Genomic DNA, 20986 nt, shown 5'->3' with positions numbered 1-20986 from the left:
TGTAAAGTTTCAGCTAAAAATACCCCACAGATCATTTATTATAAAATGTGAAAATAAAATTTTTGGGTAGGGCTGTGGCAGTGGTCATGACAACTGCGTCACCTCGGAGATCAGTTGCCAGCACGGTTGTCTACTTCCACCGGCGGTAGTGCACGTGATGTCACGCACTCTATAGCAAGCATAGTACGAAGTTTTGTCTTCAAGTGTAATAATAGTCGCAAATTGTTTTATTTAGACTAAAAGTCTATGGTTATTAACAAAATACCTCCAACGCCATACACAGCGATTCCTTTAAATTGGCAGGTCTGAGTTCAGGAAATAAATTTTGTGTCGGGCGATGTAACTTGTTCCTTGTAGTATTTGGACACCAAATACTACATCGCCGATATGAAAACATCTCCATTCATGTCACCCATCCAAGTTTTAAAAATTCCCGTGATCGCAAACACCTGGCTGGTCAGGTTTGGTGAGGCTTTCTCCAAACTGGCCAAATACAAAAACGAGACAGGGTCAAATGAAAGACGGTAACAAGAAATGTAGCATTGATTCCTATTTCAAAGAGAGCGTGTGCAGACGAGGAGTTAATGAGCCGCATGCTTGGCCATGGAACAGTGAACCGTCTCTACACTGAATGCAACACCGCCGCGTCACTACAGGTTGAGTCGGTCTAGTGTCTACAGGACATCTGAACTTTGTGTCAGTACCTCATAAATAGGATGAAGCAGTTTGCTGTCGGGGATATGTCATGTCGTGCAGCATCCAGTGAAGCATCACTGATTATAATGAGTATTTTGTCACACTGCATAGCTCATCTCCATTAGACAGGGTGTTTTTAACTTTCTTATTTAGGCTACTTTCTTGTTTAACTCTATTATTTCTTTTATATTTATTTTAGTGATTTGTAGGCTGCGTATTCACTGACAAATGTTTTAAAAGAAACACAAGCTGATGAGTTAAATCCGGTGTGTTAAATGAGTGAGACAGTGCTGTGCTGATTACAGAGACGTGTATAAATATATATAAGGATCAGAACAACTATTTGTCCAAGATACATCTATTTAAAAATATGGAATTTGAAGGGGAAACAAAATGTAAATACTGAGAAAATCGCCTTTGAAGTTGTGCAAATTAATTCTTAGCATTGAAATTTACAAAATATCTTCATGGAACATGATCTTTACTTAATTTCCTTAAGATTTTTGACATAAAATAAAAATTTATAATTTTGATCAATACAAATACAAATTATTTATTTTTTTGGTTATTGTCAAAAAAAAAACACCCCAATGACTTAAGAATGGTTTTGTTGTCCAGGGTCACATTTAAATATATTAAATGGTTCCACCATTTTATGGCAGCTTTAATCGTCTTTTTGGTAACTCCATGACTTAATTGACCACAACATTGCATGCACGTAGTTTATTTTGCATTTGATATAAAAGGATACACACAAAGACAGGGCCACCACTGACGAATAATGCTACCTATCAGATTATGCTAACTTACACTTTCCACTATCGAATTATGCTACCATCTGTTTTAATAGGAGGTAGCAAAATCTGACAGGGTAGCACAAATCGTCAGTGCATGCAACTGAAGAGCACGCACAGGACCATTTCCAGGCTTGCTCGACTCGCACCTGGTGCTGAAGTGTTAATTGCGTAAAATATTTTTTATGCGTTAAACTGAAAAAAAATTAATCGCTTCGTTAACGTGCTAATATTGACATCACTAATATATGTTTCAACCGGTGGTTGTTTGTCCATTACCACCGTAGAGGTAAAAATCTGCCACCGTCACAGCCCTATTTTTGGGGTGTGTCTAAAGAATAGCTGCTTTGGTGTCTATCACTTTAAATGCAAATAAGCTGCATATTTTCGACCTGTCTTCAAAAGAGGGTGTGGGCTGAACATCTCTGCTTTGCATACCTACAGCAAAAAAACAGCCAGTAGAAGTAACATGAGTGGGACCGAGATAACGGAGTAGTATGAAGCTGCAGACTCGGAGCCTGCTGCATCTACAGTCCCGCACCCAGAGTCCGAGTCTGCAGCTTCATAATATTGAGATAACTGGTGTTCAGCTGTACATATTTGAACTAGCGTCAGAAACAGATGAAGGAGAGACTCCAACAGAAGAAAAACCTATGAGAATGAACCAGGATGTCTCTGAATGGTTATTTAATACATTTAATATTAAAGTTCCTGTTCCTGTTCGTTTTTTTTTTTGAACAGCTCTCATAACAAAATTAAATAACATTTAAAAAATATTCATTGTTTTTAACTGTAACAATATTTCAAAACATAGCCATTTCTTCTGTATTTTAGACTAAATTAATTGGTGAGCATAATAGGCTTCTATCAAAACTAAAAAAAAAAATGATTACGCCAAACTTTTAGTGTACACAAAAAAGAGAGAGAACGAGCAAGAGAGAGAAATAAGATATGTATGACACTGGTTAGTGCCAGGCCTTGAGCTTTAAATATCTCATCTACATTAATTATGCATTTTACCTCACAAAGACTACAAAGGAAAAATATCACTTGCCGGGACTACACACACACACACACACACACAAACAAACAAATGCCAACACGAAACACTCGTATCAATGAGATGCGTGTGTGTGTGTGTGTGTGTGTGTGTGTCTACATTAAGTACAGTGATCAGGGTTATACCTCTAAACAGAAAAGCAACCATTCAATTAAATGCACGCATAATGCTAACAGCCTGTTCTGCTCTATTAGCATGTAAATGTTACTGTGTCAAAGCCCCTGAACTCACTGAACTATGGGATCTCAGTGCCATCCTAATACAACCCTAACTCCTATCAATATGGCATCATCCTTTGACATCTCAGCAAGGGGCTCCTGGGATGAGGTGATGAGTCATATTCTCTATTGAGTAACGCCTTGTCTTTTTCAAGGCAAGTCATCTTATAGGCGTCACAGACAAATCCACAGCTGTGTTAGGCAACCGTTTCCTATTCAAATGCAGCTTTTAAATCCTTAATTAAATGAGGTTTCTTAAAAAATCTGTAAAATATATGTTTTGATATTATGTCAAATTATAAACCAATTCAGACAAAAAGAACTGACTAAATCACAGTTCATGACAAGGAAACTCGTTTTGCAAGTTTAACAAGCAGGAAAATAATTCAATAATTTGGCTGCTAACACTTTAGATTAGGGAACACATATTCACTATTAACTAAGAACAAATTTTAAATTTGCTGCTTATTAATAGTCACGTTTATGCAGAGATGTATAGTAACGAAGTAGAACTACTTCACTACTGTACTTGAGTACTAAAAGGCGGTATCTGTACTTTTCTAGAGTATTATTTTTTTCTCCTACTTCCACTTTTACTTCGGTACATATTTTCGCTGAGTTTAATACTTTTACTCCGATATTTTTTTTATGTGCTGCATCGTTACTCGTTACAATTATAATAATGGTACGAATCATTCCATTACAAACCACTGCCAGAACTGTAGATGGCAGGTTTGATGAAGCTGGCACATCATTAAGCAAATCAAGCGAGACTGCGCGTGCTGACTGAACTGCTGTGAAGAGAGAAATGAACACTGAGCCGAGCGAGATAATGACTCGTTCACGAGTCAAGAACCGGTTGCATCGGTTTTCGGATGACCAGTAACGTTAGTTCTTTCTGACAGTTCGATTCAATAAACCAGTTGAAGAAAACAGTTCACCGATTCTTTTGCGCTCGATGCAATGGCGTCATTGGCGTTGACTGCACCTGGGCTCATAACATTAACACAGAATCAGTTCAGAATCAATCACCAAAAGAAAACAGTTCGGTTCCAGACGCTCTGTGTGTCGGTTTGCTTCACGCTAAATCACACATGCGCAGTATCATCAGCTCCTCGGTTCACGAATCGGACGCGTCTGACACAAACGGTTCTTGACTCGTGAACGAGTCATTATCTGGCTCAGCTCGGTGTTCATCTTCAGTTCTCTCTTCACATCAGTTCAGTCAGTGTACTGTTTGAGTCAATGAATTACTCTGGGATATTGGTTTGTTTTAACTCAGAGGGAGTGTCAGACACATTAAACAAGTTAACATCTTAATTCATCTGTGGATTAATGCGTATTGGAGACGCGAACTGTTTAAAATGATTCAGTTCGATTTGGTGGACTGTTTCAAAAAGATCCGGTTACATCGAATGATTCGTTCGCGAACCAGATATCACAAACTGCTTTGTTTTTAACTGTCTTACAACAGACATGGAGAAGACAATCCTGAATAAAGTCGTAGTTTTTGCTATTTTTGGACCAAAATGTATTTTTGATGCTTCAAAAAATTCTAAATAACCCTCTGATGTCTTATGGGTTTGAAACAACATGAGGGTAAGTTATTAATGACATCATTTTGCAAATTGGGCTAACTAACCCTAGTAACCGTTTTTTGTTTACAAGAAGTTACAGTCAAATGAATTGTGATTGTCCTTTAGGTTAATCATTTGAAATAGTAAAAACAATATGTTCAAACTTTTGACTACTTTCTTTAATAGCTACATAACACAATACTTCTACTTTTACTTTCAGTACTTGAGTAGTAAATTTTAAAATAGACTACTTGCAATACTTAAGTACAAAAAATGTTGAATACTTTAGTACTTCTACTTAAGTGTGGTGCTTAAAGAGCACTTCTACTTCTACTCAAGTCACTTTTTTGATAGAGCACTTGTACTTTTACTCAAGTATGGTTCTCTAGTACTTTATACATCTCTGCGTTTATGTATGGGGTATGATTAAGGGATCTAAAATATAGTCATATATAATGAGGAATCAATATGTGCTTTATCGATACTAATAAGCAGCAAAAATGCTAATAATATGCATGCTAATAAGCAACTAGTTACTAGTAAATAGTGTTCTCTAATCTAAAATGTTACCTAAATATTTGAACCTATACGGAAGGACAGATGTCCTTTCAATATTGTGTTGTACAACAGAAGAATTTGAGTCAGAAAGTTTTAAAACCACTGGGTTTGAGGCCCATTATGAAGCGGGGCTCTGAAAACTGCTTCAATCTCTAGTCTGGAAGGGCCTCCGACTCCACAGCAGCAGACTGAACATCTTGATGTGTTCTTATTCTACACGGAATCAAGTAAACCTGTGTGTTTGTTCAAGTAATATGGAAATTCCTCCCCTCCTAGTGCTCACAGTCCCCTGACAGCAGACTGTCACAAAAACAGCAGGGAGATGGAAAGATCTGAACAAAAAATGTGTGCACACGTACACTTGAAAGGACAAACAAAGAGTGTGATTAATTTGTGAAGCTTTCCACGTTTACCCACACTTACTCCACCGTCTCAGACAACATGATTCTCAGGTGAACAGATGGCTTCCCAATTCAAACAATACCTCTGACACAGCTCCCAGAGTCTACAACCACACATGCATGTGTACCAAACAAAAGCACAGTGCAGCACAGTGTTGTTTCTTTGATAACTTATTCACTTCTCAAATGGGCAGAACAACTGAAAACCTAAGCTTCATTTCCAAAGGGAAAAAAAGAATGGAGGACGAGCGAGCAAGACAGGTGTTTGAAAGAAGTGAGCCTGTCTTTTCAACTCTCAATCAGCAACACAGAGCCAAAAAAAAAAAAAAAACACACACAGGAACATGCTGCGGCACCACATGTGGATTCAAACACAGTGTACGAAGTTGTGTGGGTGCTAACTCCACAGAGAAAGTAGATCCTAGCCTAGCCTAACACTCATGTTCAGCTAGCAGTAGTGGATGGTTTATTATACATCTATGAAACGTTTACAAATTCTAGACATGATGGGGGGAAAAAGAGTGAGGTGTGTAAATGCAGAGATAATTTGTGCAGTTACCTTGTCTGCCGGCCTTGAAAAGCACATGTGATAAAATGAGCTCGCCCTGATTGCATTCAGGGAGAGTCGTTGCAGATGAAAACAATTGTGGTGCGGCTGCCTTCATTAGCGCAGAGAGAGAGCTTTTCAGACTAATTCCACTTAAACCCTAATGAGCATCTCACGGAGTTTTAATGAGAGATGAACGGGCAGGAATCATTACTCGGGCAGTGGCTGCCCTCTGGAAATGGTCTACTGGGGTCACTGGAAACACGTTCGCAATCTAGTAAACTCCAAGCTGCTATGGAGTATTAAAAAGGGGGAAAAAAACGGACAAGATAACTAGTAGCTGCTTTGTCCAGACCCCCAGGTTGCCAGAAATTCTGGGAAACTGCTGCTGGAAGAGAAGTAAATAAAATGTATTTTATAAATGTTTATTCTTCCCTAAAACACATTAAATACAAAAACCCGAAAAAGGAACTTGGATTTTCAGTAGTTAAAAATGTGCTGCAAACAACGTTAACCATTCTGGAACTTTCACCAGCATTAGCTACTGAATCAGACACAGTCTCTCTTTCCAAAACCTTGCCCTACAAAGATCCTGTTATACAACTGAGAGGACTGTAATTGAGATGGAGAGCAGCAGCACAGCATCCCTGTGACAAGCAATGGTAGAAAAAATGCTGTTCTCCCGTGACAAACTAATAACGGCTTATGAAGCTCAAGCTTGAATGATCCACTTCAGCTGAGATGATCTCAACTTCCTGCTCCCACTTATAAAACACCCAACACGACTGACAGGTGTAAAGAGTATTGGTGCAGATAAAAAAAAAGAAATAAAAATAGTTATATAAACCTTAATATATAAACAGCACTTTAAATATAAGATCAAATGTTCTTTTCGGGGTTATCAGGAGAAAATGCCTCATAACGCGTATATGCGTGAATCGACTCCCGAGGGTTAAACTAAAACCCTAATCCTGACCCTGTTAATTTTTCATTAAAATTAATCAGTACTTATATACTGTATATAATTAAACTAAAGTGTAACCAAAAAACATATTAAAACATTTATCACTTAAACCTACTGTATTAAGCACCTTAAAGGGTCAGTGAACAAGCTCACAACAGACATGGAAGAGAAGACAATGCTGAATAAAGTCATAGTTTTTGCTATTTTTGGACCAAAATGTATTTTCGATGCTTCAACAAATTCTAACTGACCCTCTGATGTCACATGGACTACTTTGATGATGTTTTTCTTACCTTTCTGGACATGGACAGTATACTGTACACGCAGTTTCAATGGGGGGACTGAGAGTTAGGGTTGCCATTCATGCCATTTTCGGAGGACACGTCCTGGCCAGGATTTCTATACATCCAGGTTTTGGCTTTGGTTTCCTGTTTACATACTTAATGACGGTAATGATCACTTGACCAATAACCTGCAGACATTGTGCGTAAATCGACCAATCGTGGTGCGTGAGAAGGTGGGATTTACAGAGAACGGTCAAAACGATGCAAATACCTGTACATTTTATTGTTGGACTGGAAAGCAGCACTGAGCAGACTGATCGGTTAATGACATCAAAGTAACGGGAAAGCGATTCAAAAGCACAAGAAGCCATTGGTCTGTGCAGTGCAAACAAAGCCAAAACGTGGATGTATAGAAATCCTGGCCAGGACGTGTCCTCCGAAAATGGCACGAATGGCCATCCTACTGAGAGCTCTCGGACTAAATCTAAAATATCTTAAACTGTGTTCCGAAGATAAACGGAGGTCTCACGGGTTTGGAACGACATGAGGGTGAGTTATTAATGACATCATTTAGATTTTTGGGTGAACTAACCCTTTAATAGAATCAAATGTAATTTGTAAATTCACAGATTTCTAACCATTGTCAATTCCTTACACTCCCTTCTACTTGCTTTTATATTTTGACTTTCCTTCCTGGGTTTTGTCTGGCTATGATGAAGGTAATTTTAGTGAAAGCGGAGTTGCGCTCAGGTGAGCAGTCTAACAGGATTGAGCATTTTCCTCTATATTTTTCATTCCTTCCAAAACCATCTGTCAGCACACTGCATATTTTTCCAAAGATTAGCCAGCTTTCCATTTCTTCTACTGCTCTAGAATCCATTTAAAATGCATGTTCAGTGTATGCACATACAGCTTTAGAATTTATATGCATTCATATATTAAACGCAAATGTCCACCACAAGCCAGTACATTTTGATTTGTACTTTCCCTACAGCAATGAAGACATGAACCTGTGAAGGAACGACCCCTTTGTCCCACAGCCAGACAGATTCACATCCATTCATTCATGAGCAGCAAGCCATAATAACAAGCCCCCATCAAACATTGATCATACATTAGCTCTATTCCAGAGAGTGTTATAGACCATCAGCTGTAGACTGCAGTCCAAAGGGACCATTATGTCAAAAAAATCATAAGAATAGTGCATAGCTGATTTCAGCTTCAAATTCTACTTTGCTTTCATATAATGACTATATTTGCCTTTTACATTTTCTAAGGAAAAAGGATATGAGCTGGTGCTGACTAGATTTTGTACATTTGCTGAGAAAAATGAGATATGAGTGGATTTGGGTCTCTACAATATTTCAGTCGTTAGATTTGACTCTGGTATATGGGCTTTTATCATCCATCAGACAAAATCTGATCACTTAGAAAACAATATCACACACCTCACCTCAACAAGCCCAATGTTGTAAGGTATCACTGATACAAACAGTACAGAGCCAGCTGTAAAAGTTGAATACTTTGAGTTAGGAGTTTGTTCGAATCTCAGTGATGCTTGTCTAGTGTCTGACAACACTAATAATACATAAAGACTTCCAGTCAGGGCTGAGGAGATCGAGATGGTGAGGTGTCTCCGTGTTACTGGGGAAAAACAAAAAGAGTTTTCATTTTCTGAGGAACTAGAAGCAACAAGCACTAACTAGACTAGGGCTGCACAGTACGTGATACAAAAAATACTGTTGGAGCAAATCAATAAGATGATACTAGATATGAGCTTATCATTTTGTCAATTTTGGTATCTGACCAAGATTACAATGTGCTACTATTAAGCACAGTTTGGGATTTCATGCAAGGTAAAAAAATATATATATATTTTTTAATAAAGCAGTGAATCATAAGAATGTTTAAATGTTTTAATGGATTAAGTGAATTTGACATTATAAACTACTGAAACCGGTAATCTGCATTCCTGTTCATAATTTGTGTCAGTAGGATTTGTATAATGTTTGGAAAAAAGTCTCTTATGCTCACCAAGACTGCACCTGATCAAAAATACAGTAAAAACAATAAATCAGTTTAGAATACAATTTAAAATAACTTTTCAATTTGAATATATTTTCAAATATAATTTACTTTTCTTTGATGTCCAAGCTGAATTTTCACCAGCCATTACTCCAGTTTTTAGTGACATGATCCTTCAGAAATCATACTTACATGCTGATTTGGGGCTCAAGAAGCATTTGACACACAAACCTTTCTGAATACTTTTATGCAGCTAAAAAAACCATCATAACTATGGCAAAAGTTATTCACCTCTCTCTCACACACAGACAGGATGTTGTCTGACGGCTTTTGTGTGCGGCAGAATCACAATAAATCACACCGTTGTGTCAGACATGAAGATAGACTGCCATTTCAATCAGCCTACACATTGATCTGAGATGAGCGCTGGTATCTCGTTTTTCCTTTTTCACGCTCCCTAAAACACACACTCGGCTCTGGCAATCACAACATGAGACTCACAGACTTTGAATCAGCAGAGGTCATGTGGGTCTCACAGTCTCACACACTCAACTGAGGAGGTTCAGGAGAGCCTCTGAATATCATTGGAAGATCCTTGCTTGGCTCTTTTTAACATAAGCCAGCAAGCGCCTTTGATGGTGAAGGAAATATGTATGGAGATTAACTCACAACAAATGAAGGCTGTCGAGGAGGAACATATGCATCAGATGCCACAAGGCAGGCATCCCCCCAGTTCCCCGGCTGGAGCACTTAAAGAGACGCGCATAGCATCTCATTCAGCCATTCAGAGATGACCAAATTAAGGACTGATAGATAGCTAGCTGGAAAAGATGTTTGCACTCAACATAGGAAAAGAGAAAAATCAGGGCAGGCAGACTCGTCTTACTCTTAAAGGTGCAGTGTGTCATTTCTGAACCACTAGGTGTACCACAATTTACAAAATTCCACAAATAAATGTTTTCAAGCAGGTTTCCCACAGAAATGATAAAGCCAGAAGTTCATGTCGAAACATAGCTATGTTTTGATAAAAACATAATTTGCTAAATTAAAAGAAATGGCATAATTTATATTTTATTAAGAAATTATATATAACAATTTATTTAATATATAATTATTTTTTTACAGATAAAAACATATAAAATGCTGAATAATTTAAGTTTAACTTATACTCGTAAGCTTTCTATAACTTATTGTGGCTTTAGTACAATGATAATATAAAATCCAAAGAAACTAAAAAAAGGTTTTCATAAAATGAAATCAGTTTGTTTAAATATATATGTTTTTTACTGTTAAAAACTACTGCTTTTAATGTAAAACTTATTAAATATCATGGTTTCTGACTGGTCTTTACAGCAGAATGAAACTATGAGAAAAATATTAATTTTATTAACAATAAAACTTAGACATACACACACACACACATACATATACGTACACTGTATATATATATATATATATAAATATATATATATATATAAATATACATATATATATATATATATATATATATATATACATATACATATATATACATATACACATATATATACATATATATACATATACACATATATATACATATATATACATATACACATATATATACACACACATATATATATATATATATATACACATATATATACACACACATATATATATATATATATATACACATATATATACACATATATATATATATATATATATATACACACACGCACATACATACATACATATATATTAGTGCTGTCAATCGATTAAAAAAAATTAACTAATTAATCGCACAATTTTGTAAAATTAATCGCGATTAATCGCGATTAATCGCAATTAAAAGACTCAAACTTTTTGGATATGTAAATGTAAAATGTAAATAATTAATGTAAACTCAAGACAAAGAAACTATTTAAATTCAAAATATGATTGTTTATTGGAATTTTTGTTTAACTTGTAACACAGATTTTCTCATGTAAACAACATACCTGCAATAAACCATCAATATCCTCCAAATTAACTGTTGGCTTGAAAGCCATATTTATTACAGAAATAAAAGCACAGGCATGTAAGTACCATTTGAATTTCAAAACAATCAATGCCAATAAAAAACAAAAATGATTTCTGTTATGTTGAATTCTAAGTGGACTGCAAAAAAATTCCAAAGTATAGTCATTGCCAGTGCTTTAAGTGGGCTGGTATGCACTCAGTACCGCCACTTCCAAATATAGCTCTTGAGCGTACTGCCACCTCTCCGTGCGCCCAGAATGTGCTTGTAGCGTACCGGTACGCTCATCTGGACATCTGTTTTAATAGAGGTTTTAATCTTTTACCTGCACTGCCGATTTTCAGAGCGCCCTTCACAATGCAAGCTTCCTAATTCATCCCACCCAGAGCAGAAACTACATTACCCATTCACCCTTAAGTTATACAAGTGAATAGCGCATGTCGCTTTCCCACTGTTAAGTGTCAACAACTCAATGTGGCCGGAGAAGGTGTGTGAAACTCGTTGTGAGTTATACTAAAGCAAAATCTTGAGTATTTATTGTCTGATAAACATTAAAAACTGTCTGCGGAGGTTGAATCGTCCTGCAGCCCCCGCTGGCTGTTCATTGGCTGCAGCATCTTTTTTCTAAGTTCTAAAAAAATCCCGTAGACGGCAAGGCACAAATTTAGATATTCATTTATCTAATTAATCTATAGCCTATGCACAAAGACAATATGATCTTTTTGTCCCCTTTTTGATTTAAAGCTTGATGAAGAGAGAGAGCGCAAGTTGCTGCAGCTGAGGAGGACAGTGACGCACGCGCACAGGAGTGATTGACAGTTCGCGGCACTGTGTACAAAAAATACTCCGCTACACAATTATTTCCTTATATTCGTTTAAGCTTATTAACGTTAGCGTTACAGAAAGGTCTGATTTACGCACTGTTACAGTCATTGTTTTTTTGTTGTTGTTTTTTTTAAACAATGACATTTGAGTTCATGATTTTAATGTTGCTGTTTCTTGTGGCAGATTGAAGAGTAATCCGGCAGAGTTTTATACTGAAACTTTCCGTCTAAAAGTCCTTCCTTGGTCTTATCCATATTTCTTTGCACGTTGAACACACATAGGCCACAACTGGAAATAAAAAAAAAACTGCAACCGCGTTAATTGCGTTATTTTTTTTTAACGCGTTAAATATTTCAAATTAATCGAATGCGTTAACGCGCTAATTTTGACAGCACTAATATATATATATATATATTGCATATATATACATAATACTCTGTTACTCTGTTAATAATATAACTTGTTAGCAACTTATTTTGGCTTTAGAACAATGACAAATAAATCAATGACAGAGACAACTTCTTATCCCTTTGCTGGGGAGATTTGGGGGTTTGGGGCATTAGAAAACCTCAGGCCTAAAATATCGATTTAGTATTGATGCAGCATGAGCCTTTGGTACCTCAGTTTGAACAAAAAGTTCAAATTGGTTTGTTACAGCAGACAGATGAACCATCCCCTACAGCCAAGTGAATGTAGTTTGTTCTTCATAAGTGCTTGTGTTTGTGTGTGGAGGTGCACACGTGAGTTGTCATGTATGGCCACAGGAACCAGCGCCAAAGGCATAAAAGTGCTGAACTGCCCTGTCAGGTTCTCTCGCTCCATTCCTTCATTCTTCACTCTTTTCTATTCATCTCATCCCAGTCTCCCTAGGAGCAGCATGAGACTGCGCTAGAACAGAAGGTGCCCATGCAGTGCTAACTCGGTCTCCCTTAAAGCTTAGCCGTCTTCCAGGAGTCACAAAGACCATGAATATTCTTGAATATTCTCAAGTGGAGCAGAAACAGAGCGATTGCAGCTGGACTTCCAAAGGCCACTCCATTTTTCAATCTTCTCCACTGTGACCCACACTTCAAATTTCATACTATACAAGCACACATAGATGAGACAAAAATGGCAAGAGAATAGAACAGTGAACTATTGGGTTGTTAGCCAAAAATGAGTTGCATTGTGTTTTGTCTAATTTAAGATACTCCACAAACTTGGGAGTACATTTCACCAACTCAAAACTAGCTAAGATTAATCTCAATGTTAGTTCTCCATGTAATAGGGGCTCGCACCCCTGCCAATAAAGCTCATTTGTTTTGGTTTTGACCCAAGTTGGAAGACTTTTGGAGGGAGATCATTGAGTAATATAAAATTATTTATGGTATTTCTGTTGATGCTGACCCCTCTGCTTTACTTTACTGCTTTACTAGCACTTTGCTTTACTTTAGCAGGGTTTTTATTTCTCTTAGAGTGGAAAAAGGCAAACCGTTCATTACACAATAGATGGATTAAAGAGGTCATGACTTTCTTTCCACTTCAAGATCAAATTTGCCATTCAAAATTAAAAACAGAAGTTTTACAAGACCTGGACATCCTTCGTGAGATATGTTTTTAAACTGAAGAGAAAATGCTTGCCATATTCATAGTTGACTTTCAAAGGTTGTGCATCCAACCAAACTCAACAGTATTTTGGAACAGTTCATCTGTCATTGTAATATGGCTAATAATAACACAATACACTGCCCAATCTTTGTTCTGTGTGTTAGACTGGTGGGAAAAACACACTTCTGCTTATTGTGCTTACAAATAATATTTCTGTTTCTACAGTAGATTGAATAAGTCATATTCAAACCAATAATTTTTTGTTTGTTTGTTTTTATAAAAATACAAATGGGCACACCTGTGCACACATTCTATATTAAAGTGAACAGTTGCAACAAGTTACTTGACAAACAATAAAACGGCCTACAGTTAATGAAATAAACCTGATGGAAGTCAGGTATATTGTATATTATTATTAACAATTGTGACGAGTCAGCTGCCTCCTCCCTGATTGTCACCGGCACCCCGTCCTAAATCGCCGCCCTTCACCAGGCTCCCGACTGGAGTGGGTGTGTGAGAGGAGGGGCGCTGGACGAGTCAGGGCTGGCGGCGTGTGATGGGGCACACCTGAAGGAAGTGGAGCCTCATTACCGCCGCTGTTTAAAAGCCCAACGCGCCTCTCCTCAGGAGACCGGTCTCTTCCCTGTGCATGCACACTGGTGTCCTCGTGGGTCCAGGAAGGGTGCGTTGAGGGACTCCCGCGCCACCAAGACGTGAGCTGCCGGACCCGCGATCCGGATGGGAACCGCACCCGTATACACGGCCGACGGGCCAGGATGCCGGGCCGTCCATCCCCTACCAGCGCCGCGGCCAACGAGAGAGACGCGGCCGCTAGGAGAAGCCGCCGCCCCTCGCGCCCCGGACCAAGGAGGGGAGCGCGTGCGGCCGCCGGACTCCGCCCCTTGCCTGGACCCTTCCTCGATGAACACTGCCCGACCTACACAAACCCCGCAGCACGACGAGGACACCAGATCCCCTGTTATTTTGGACACTTTCCCCCTTTGGCCACTTTTATTCCCTTTGTTTTATGATTTCTGTTAATAAAAGCCTCTCCGAGGCCTGACGCCACGCCCACTGTGTCTGTCTTGTGCTCGTCCCGTGACACTGGTGGAGAATGCGGGCAGGCGGAGCCTAGACAGCGCAGTTGGGAAACGTCTGGTGACGTCACCCCCTCTCGCTTGCAAACGTTCGTGAGAACCCAGACTGGGACGGAGGAAAACTGGGGACAGCCTCCCAGCCACACAAGGGGTAAGTGACTGTTCCATTGTCATTTTACCCTGTGGTTGGTTGAGGCTGTCACTAAAACCCGGTTTCTCTGTCCCTGTTCTGGTGCGCTGCGAGAGGGAGGACCGCCCGGAGAGGAAGCCCCGCCCACTCCGACCGTTTGGAGCCTGGTTGAGGATGGTAGCACTCCCGTGTGGGTGGCGCCCTGGGGACGGGGATGTCGCTTGGGAGGGGGAATGTGACGAGTCAGCTGCCTCCTCCCTGATTGTCACCGGCACCCCGTCCTAAATCGCCGCCCTTCACCAGGCTCCCGACTGGAGTGGGTGTGTGAGAGGAGGGGCGCTGGACGAGTCAGGGCTGGCGGCGTGTGATGGGGCACACCTGAAGGAAGTGGAGCCTCATTACCGCCGCTGTTTAAAAGCCCAACGCGCCTCTCCTCAGGAGACCGGTCTCTTCCCTGTGCATGCACACTGGTGTCCTCGTGGGTCCAGGAAGGGTGCGTTGAGGGACTCCCGCGCCACCAAGACGTGAGCTGCCGGACCCGCGATCCGGATGGGAACCGCACCCGTATACACGGCCGACGGGCCAGGATGCCGGGCCGTCCATCCCCTACCAGCGCCGCGGCCAACGAGAGAGACGCGGCCGCTAGGAGAAGCCGCCGCCCCTCGCGCCCCGGACCAAGGAGGGGAGCGCGTGCGGCCGCCGGACTCCGCCCCTTGCCTGGACCCTTCCTCGATGAACACTGCCCGACCTACACAAACCCCGCAGCACGACGAGGACACCAGATCCCCTGTTATTTTGGACACTTTCCCCCTTTGGCCACTTTTATTCCCTTTGTTTTATGATTTCTGTTAATAAAAGCCTCTCCGAGGCCTGACGCCACGCCCACTGTGTCTGTCTTGTGCTCGTCCCGTGACACAATATATTGAATAGGTGCTGCTATTTTATTAAATCAATAAGATTGCAACAGTGCTACCCACTTTTTCCAGTGGCTTTGGTTCTTCAAGTATATATATATAATGGACAAGTAAAACTACTCATTAAAAAGATTTTGATTACAAACAATATATTTTCATGTTAGTCAGTGGATGAAATAAAGTTCTTCAGGCATGATTTGCTCAATGTTAATACAAGTTTTAAAACACAATTATTTAAAAGTTGTAATAATGCAAGCTGATGGCTTCAACAAAAGCATCCAGTAACAACCTTGCTCACCACAGGTTTGTCTTCAAAGGTCTATCATTAATTCAAGTCCTCCACGGAGAAAATTAATGGGATACATACGAAACCCAACTGCTGAAATGTTGAATTCTACAAGTCATATTTCAAACCCTTTTGGAAAACTTGCAACCTTAAATTCGTTCTTTAAAGCACCTCTAATATAAGTAATTTCATTATGAATATGCGCATACTACCATGATAGTTTCATTTTTAAGATGTCAAATAAAAAATGGCCTAAAAGTGTTAAAGCCACATCTTGAAATCCCATGAATTCTCTTTCACACCGTTGTGCTACCTCTAGCTCCCTAAAACAAGTTCAACCTGAAACCAGCCTATTTAAGATAACCAGTAAACTAATCATTCAGGCAACCAATCAACAAGTTAGGCATTTTCATATTTTATATGATAGTGAGTTGCCAGTGTATATCCAATGTGAAATCCTGAAGCAAAGCTACTGTAGTTGAGAAGCATTGTGCAGGACAACAGAGCATGGAGAATAAGAAGCCATGCAGAGAGTAGGAAAATAACAGAAAACGCAAGACACCACTAAAGAAAAAGTGAAGAACTCTGCTCTCCATGAGTCCTTCTCGTCCTCTCGCCTGTCAATCAAATACCTCCATTGTGCTCTCTGACAGCTAGATGACAATAATACACAATCCCAATGGCCTCGCAATCTCTTTTCTCTCACACACACAACACACAGCAATTTCAAATTCCTTTTCTCTGCATTTGTTTTCTGCATTACAATCTCAGATGACCCCCTAACTGTGCTTCAGGGAAGGTGTGTGTGACTGTGTTGGCCGAAGGAAAGCAAGGTGCCTGAATTGAGCGGATTGTTCCACAAGTACAAATGTAAGATGCCTGTAAAAGTTTTGTGGACTAGACACGAAATTTTAATTATTGCTGCAGTGGCTATTTGAGCACATCTAAGTGTTTGCTTATTTGCTCAACATCTCTGCAGTACAGAGAGATGAAGTCAAGCCTGCAACATCTGTTACCCTATGTGCCCTCTTGCACGGAGAAACCCACTCAATACCTCTCAAAGCGCTAGAGATTAGATGCTATGGGGGTTTGTTGGTAAAATGCAGTGTGGCTGTTTCCGTGTGGACTATGATTGCGATGTTCAATAAATTTGTTTCGTATACGTGGCTACATTACAGTTGGAATAATGCTAACTTCATTTCCGTATGGTGTAAATCAAATACAAGTTTTGATTGTTATTCTGAAACGGTTGTGTTATTCAGTAAGAAATTAGAGATTTCTTACTGAATAACACAACCGATTAAAACGAAGAGATTAAAACGAAATTAGAGATGTAATGACCTAACTTCCTGCAAAGAGACATATGAATATGCAAGAAAATTAAACTCGTGTGCTCAGGGTGTTTGATTTCACAGGGAAGACAGGAGTATGATCTTCCTTCTGGTCACTGAACACCGGCTTGTTTGATTCTCAAAATCTCAGATGTGTTAAAAACATACAAACTCCAAATCAAGAAAAATACAGCAAAAATATTTGTAAAGCATTTCCCTCATGGTCCAACATCAAGCACCTGCATTCCAGACACAATGTCTTCAACAAATTCATAAACACAGCTCTCATTTAAAACAGGGTATATACAGCAATCCTTAAGTTAAATTTACTACTTTTTAATACCTTTTTTACTACCTTCAGAATATTTTTTAAAACCATCACGACACTGAATTGCAAGTGTTAATCAGCGACCTTTCTATCATTTACACAGATTTTTTACTTTTTACAATAAAAATAAAACCAATGCCATTCTTTATACTTATTGTGTTTAAAGTTTTTCTACAAGTTATATAATTATGAAAAACAGTAAACAAGTTTCCCCCAAATTTAATTTGTCTTTTAATTTATGAAATTTAAACATTTTATTTTTGGTAAATAAAGGGGATTTGCTATTAAAATTAAAACATGGAAGAAATATTGTGATTTATGTATTCAAAAAATAAAGTTTTTTAATTTTTTTCAACAGTAGTAGCAGTATCACATACATTTTACTAAATAATAGTAATATTTCTAGCACAATGCCCTTATGTAAAAATTTACTTTTAGGCCTAATGAATGCATATTTGTCATTTTAACTGAACTTAAGACTGGTGGTGATGCTTAAGATATTTTTGGTCATTGAGGGTTTCTTTAACAAAATAGTAATAGATCAAATTAATTATTATTAAAAGATAATACTACTACTAATTCTACTATCATACTAATGTATATACAATGCACTATGAATTGATGAGCTGCTGGGTTCATGAATATTAATCACGTTGTCTGCGTTCGGTCAAACTGATTTGCTGAAATCAAAACAGGGATGGTACTAAATCAGCGCCAGCCAATGAAATTGCCATTTGCGCATTAGCTCCGCCCACTACCGGAGAAACCGGTGTGTCTTCTGCTTGTTTGAAAATGAATATGAATAATTCTAAATGAACTCCGTTATTTTGACAGGAGAAGACAGCAAAGAATAGTTTACAGATAGCGTGTTGATTCAGCGTGGTAAGACTCTCGCTCTCTCTCTCTTTGCATGGGTGAGAAACAGCGCTATCAGTAAATCTATTAGAAAACTTGCATTTGCCCATGAAGACGACGATGGTTGTCCAGTCTTTGAAGATATGTCTTGAAGCAAGTCTAAAATAAAACGGAAGCCAGCCACTTCTGTTGAGCGCGCAGTGTTCTGAGATGATGCTGAACGACCACTGAATATGACGTCAGCATCAAACATACGTTGAGACGGAGACGAAAGATCTTTGATTATCTGCCCAGATATGCTAAAGCCCATATTTAAACGAACTAACGCGAACGCAGATAGAATTTCAATCAGAATAGGACACCTGATAGTCTGAAAAAATAATACCTAATTTGGAAAAAAATAATACCTCTGAGACCACATTTAACACTTTTAATGGCCTTAAATTTGACTATTTTGATTTATCACTTTTTAATACTTTTTAAAACCCCGCGGACACCCTGTAAAAGGGTAATGGCTTCAGCCGGTTTGGTCAGTAATGAGGTTGATTACCTTCTCAAAACCTGCTGGCTTGTTCCCTTTATCTGTGTCCCTTTCCCTCTTCTTCTCCTCCTTTTTCTTCTCTCTCTCCTTCTGTGTCAGAATGAGGAAAAGAAAATGTGAAAAACCACATTAAAGAGTTTGCACACACAAGACACACACATCACACATACACAAAAAAGAAATTGAAGAAGAAGAAAAAAAAAAGGTGGAGTCAGCTACAAGTCTGAGGTGTATTTAGGACACAAGACACTTATAATTTTGTCTCGAGACCTGCACTCTGATAGCTTAAAAATAGCTACCACAAATAAACACATATATATCAAACAGTCCCTAAATCACCACACGTTGTTTGAGAGGTTTTCAAGAAAAATCACAAACTTCAGCTTGTTCAGCTGTCAGACACGACTGGAACTTCAAACGGGACTGGCTTCTATGGTCAGATGAAACTAGAAAAAGCTTTTTGGCTGCAAACCCACTCTCCTTTTCTCTCACTGCGCATCAATTGCTACTGCAAAAAACGCTGAGCGAGAGGTCAGTTCAGGTGTGGGAGCGAGGGATCAGAGTGGGTTTTCTGCAGTCGTGGTGGTGTGTTTGACTAGCACTATGATTACCAGCAGACGGAACAAATGGAGAACAGGCCTGGAGGAGAGGTGCGGATTGGCCGTTTGGAGCTCTTTATGGGCACATTGATTATTCTATTTCCCCTCTGCATGCGGACAGAGCTGTGCTATCGATCCTTTCCACAGCAGAGCACAACAGAGGCAACAGACTCTACACATCCACTCAAACACATCCACAGCACTTTCAACAATGAATGTGAAGCCGTCAGGGCGATTTCTATAGGTTCTCTCGCCTTGCTCTTTGTTTGGTTTAAATCAACATTCTTATAGGCCGTTTAATAATCTGTTGCCAAAACTGTCAATAGTCAGTCAGTTCTGATTGGTGCAATTACAGCCACTTTACACACTTCATTTTACATAGATTAGGTCTGTCCCAATTTGCATACTACTTTGTAAGTGATGTTAAAAAAAGTGCATTTGTTATATGTAGTTAGACAGTACTGTGATAAACTACCACTTCATAAAATTGCAACTTGTTAGTGCATAATAGAGGGGTGAACCTTTTTTTTCCAGCTTAAAGCTAAATAGTAAAGTACACTAGCATTTCGATAGCTTCAGCCAGTGACTAAAGACCAGAATACCAATTTTGATTGCATTAAGTCTTAAAAATGTGTTATTTCTTCATATTTAGTTTTTTTTAATGGATACATAGGCTACTTCAGAATGTAGCAGCAAGCCGGTACGCAATTTGGCATATTTTTAACACAGTATCTTTTGAAATGCAATCATTCTAAACTAGCATACCATTTAGGAAGGAAAGTATGCAAATTGGGATGCATCCTCGAGAATGCAGAGCACAAGCACAGCACCACAATCAGTGAACCGCACAGATGAGCACGGCACAGAGAAGCACAGCGCTACAGTACCTCCAGTTTGCTTTTCTCAGCTGCTTGCGAAGATGGAGATGATACTGAAGGCAAAGCAGCATCAGAGGACTTCTGCAGGGGCAGAGGAGAGAGAGAGGACGAGAGGCAGTAAGCAATTGAAATAGAATGAGAGGGAAGACATAAAAGTAGAGGAAAAAGAGTGGAAGAAGAGAAATCAGAATTAATAGGCTGCAGCGATCACTATAGAGTGACTAATTATTAAGCCTGTGGGAAACTGGGAAAAGCAACATTTATATTACCGATACATTCACACACATCTGGAAACTGCAAAAACAACCTTATTCATCAGTATTACTGCCAATTTTTAAGCAAAATTATAAAACATTGTTAGAACAAATTCACATGTGAAGCAAAATCAGTTGAGATATTAAGACACGTCTTCAGAGAATATATATTGAGAATGAAGTTTGTTTGTTAGCCCATTAAGCATTATTTTCTCCTGTAAACCTCAGTAAAATG

The 20986-nt window shown here is 39.0% G+C and overlaps 1 protein-coding gene across 9 annotated transcripts in view; it reads right to left on the bottom strand.

The window, feature by feature from the left end:
• The window catches only part of LOC113112641 (stromal membrane-associated protein 1-like), a 99440-nt gene that overhangs the window by 43012 nt on the left and 35442 nt on the right, over window positions 1-20986 (bottom strand). For 2 of the 9 annotated variants that reach the window (XM_026278378.1, XM_026278380.1), the window contains exons 5-6: window positions 20507-20578; window positions 19030-19107 (exon numbers count right to left, since the gene is read on the bottom strand). The exons of 1 other annotated variant lie outside the window; for it this stretch is intronic. In XM_026278378.1, coding sequence (XP_026134163.1) covers window positions 19030-19107; window positions 20507-20578 — 150 coding nt within the window. Of the gene's footprint in view, window positions 1-19029; window positions 19111-20506; window positions 20579-20986 lie in introns of all 9 variants that reach the window. 6 more of the 9 variants (XM_026278379.1, XM_026278377.1, XM_026278381.1 and 3 more) reach the window with 3 other exon arrangements.

This window comes from Carassius auratus, chromosome 13 (genome assembly GCF_003368295.1).
Source record: "Carassius auratus strain Wakin chromosome 13, ASM336829v1, whole genome shotgun sequence".
Taxonomy (NCBI): domain Eukaryota; kingdom Metazoa; phylum Chordata; class Actinopteri; order Cypriniformes; family Cyprinidae; genus Carassius; species Carassius auratus.
This window is presented reverse-complemented; position numbering and strand designations above follow the sequence as displayed.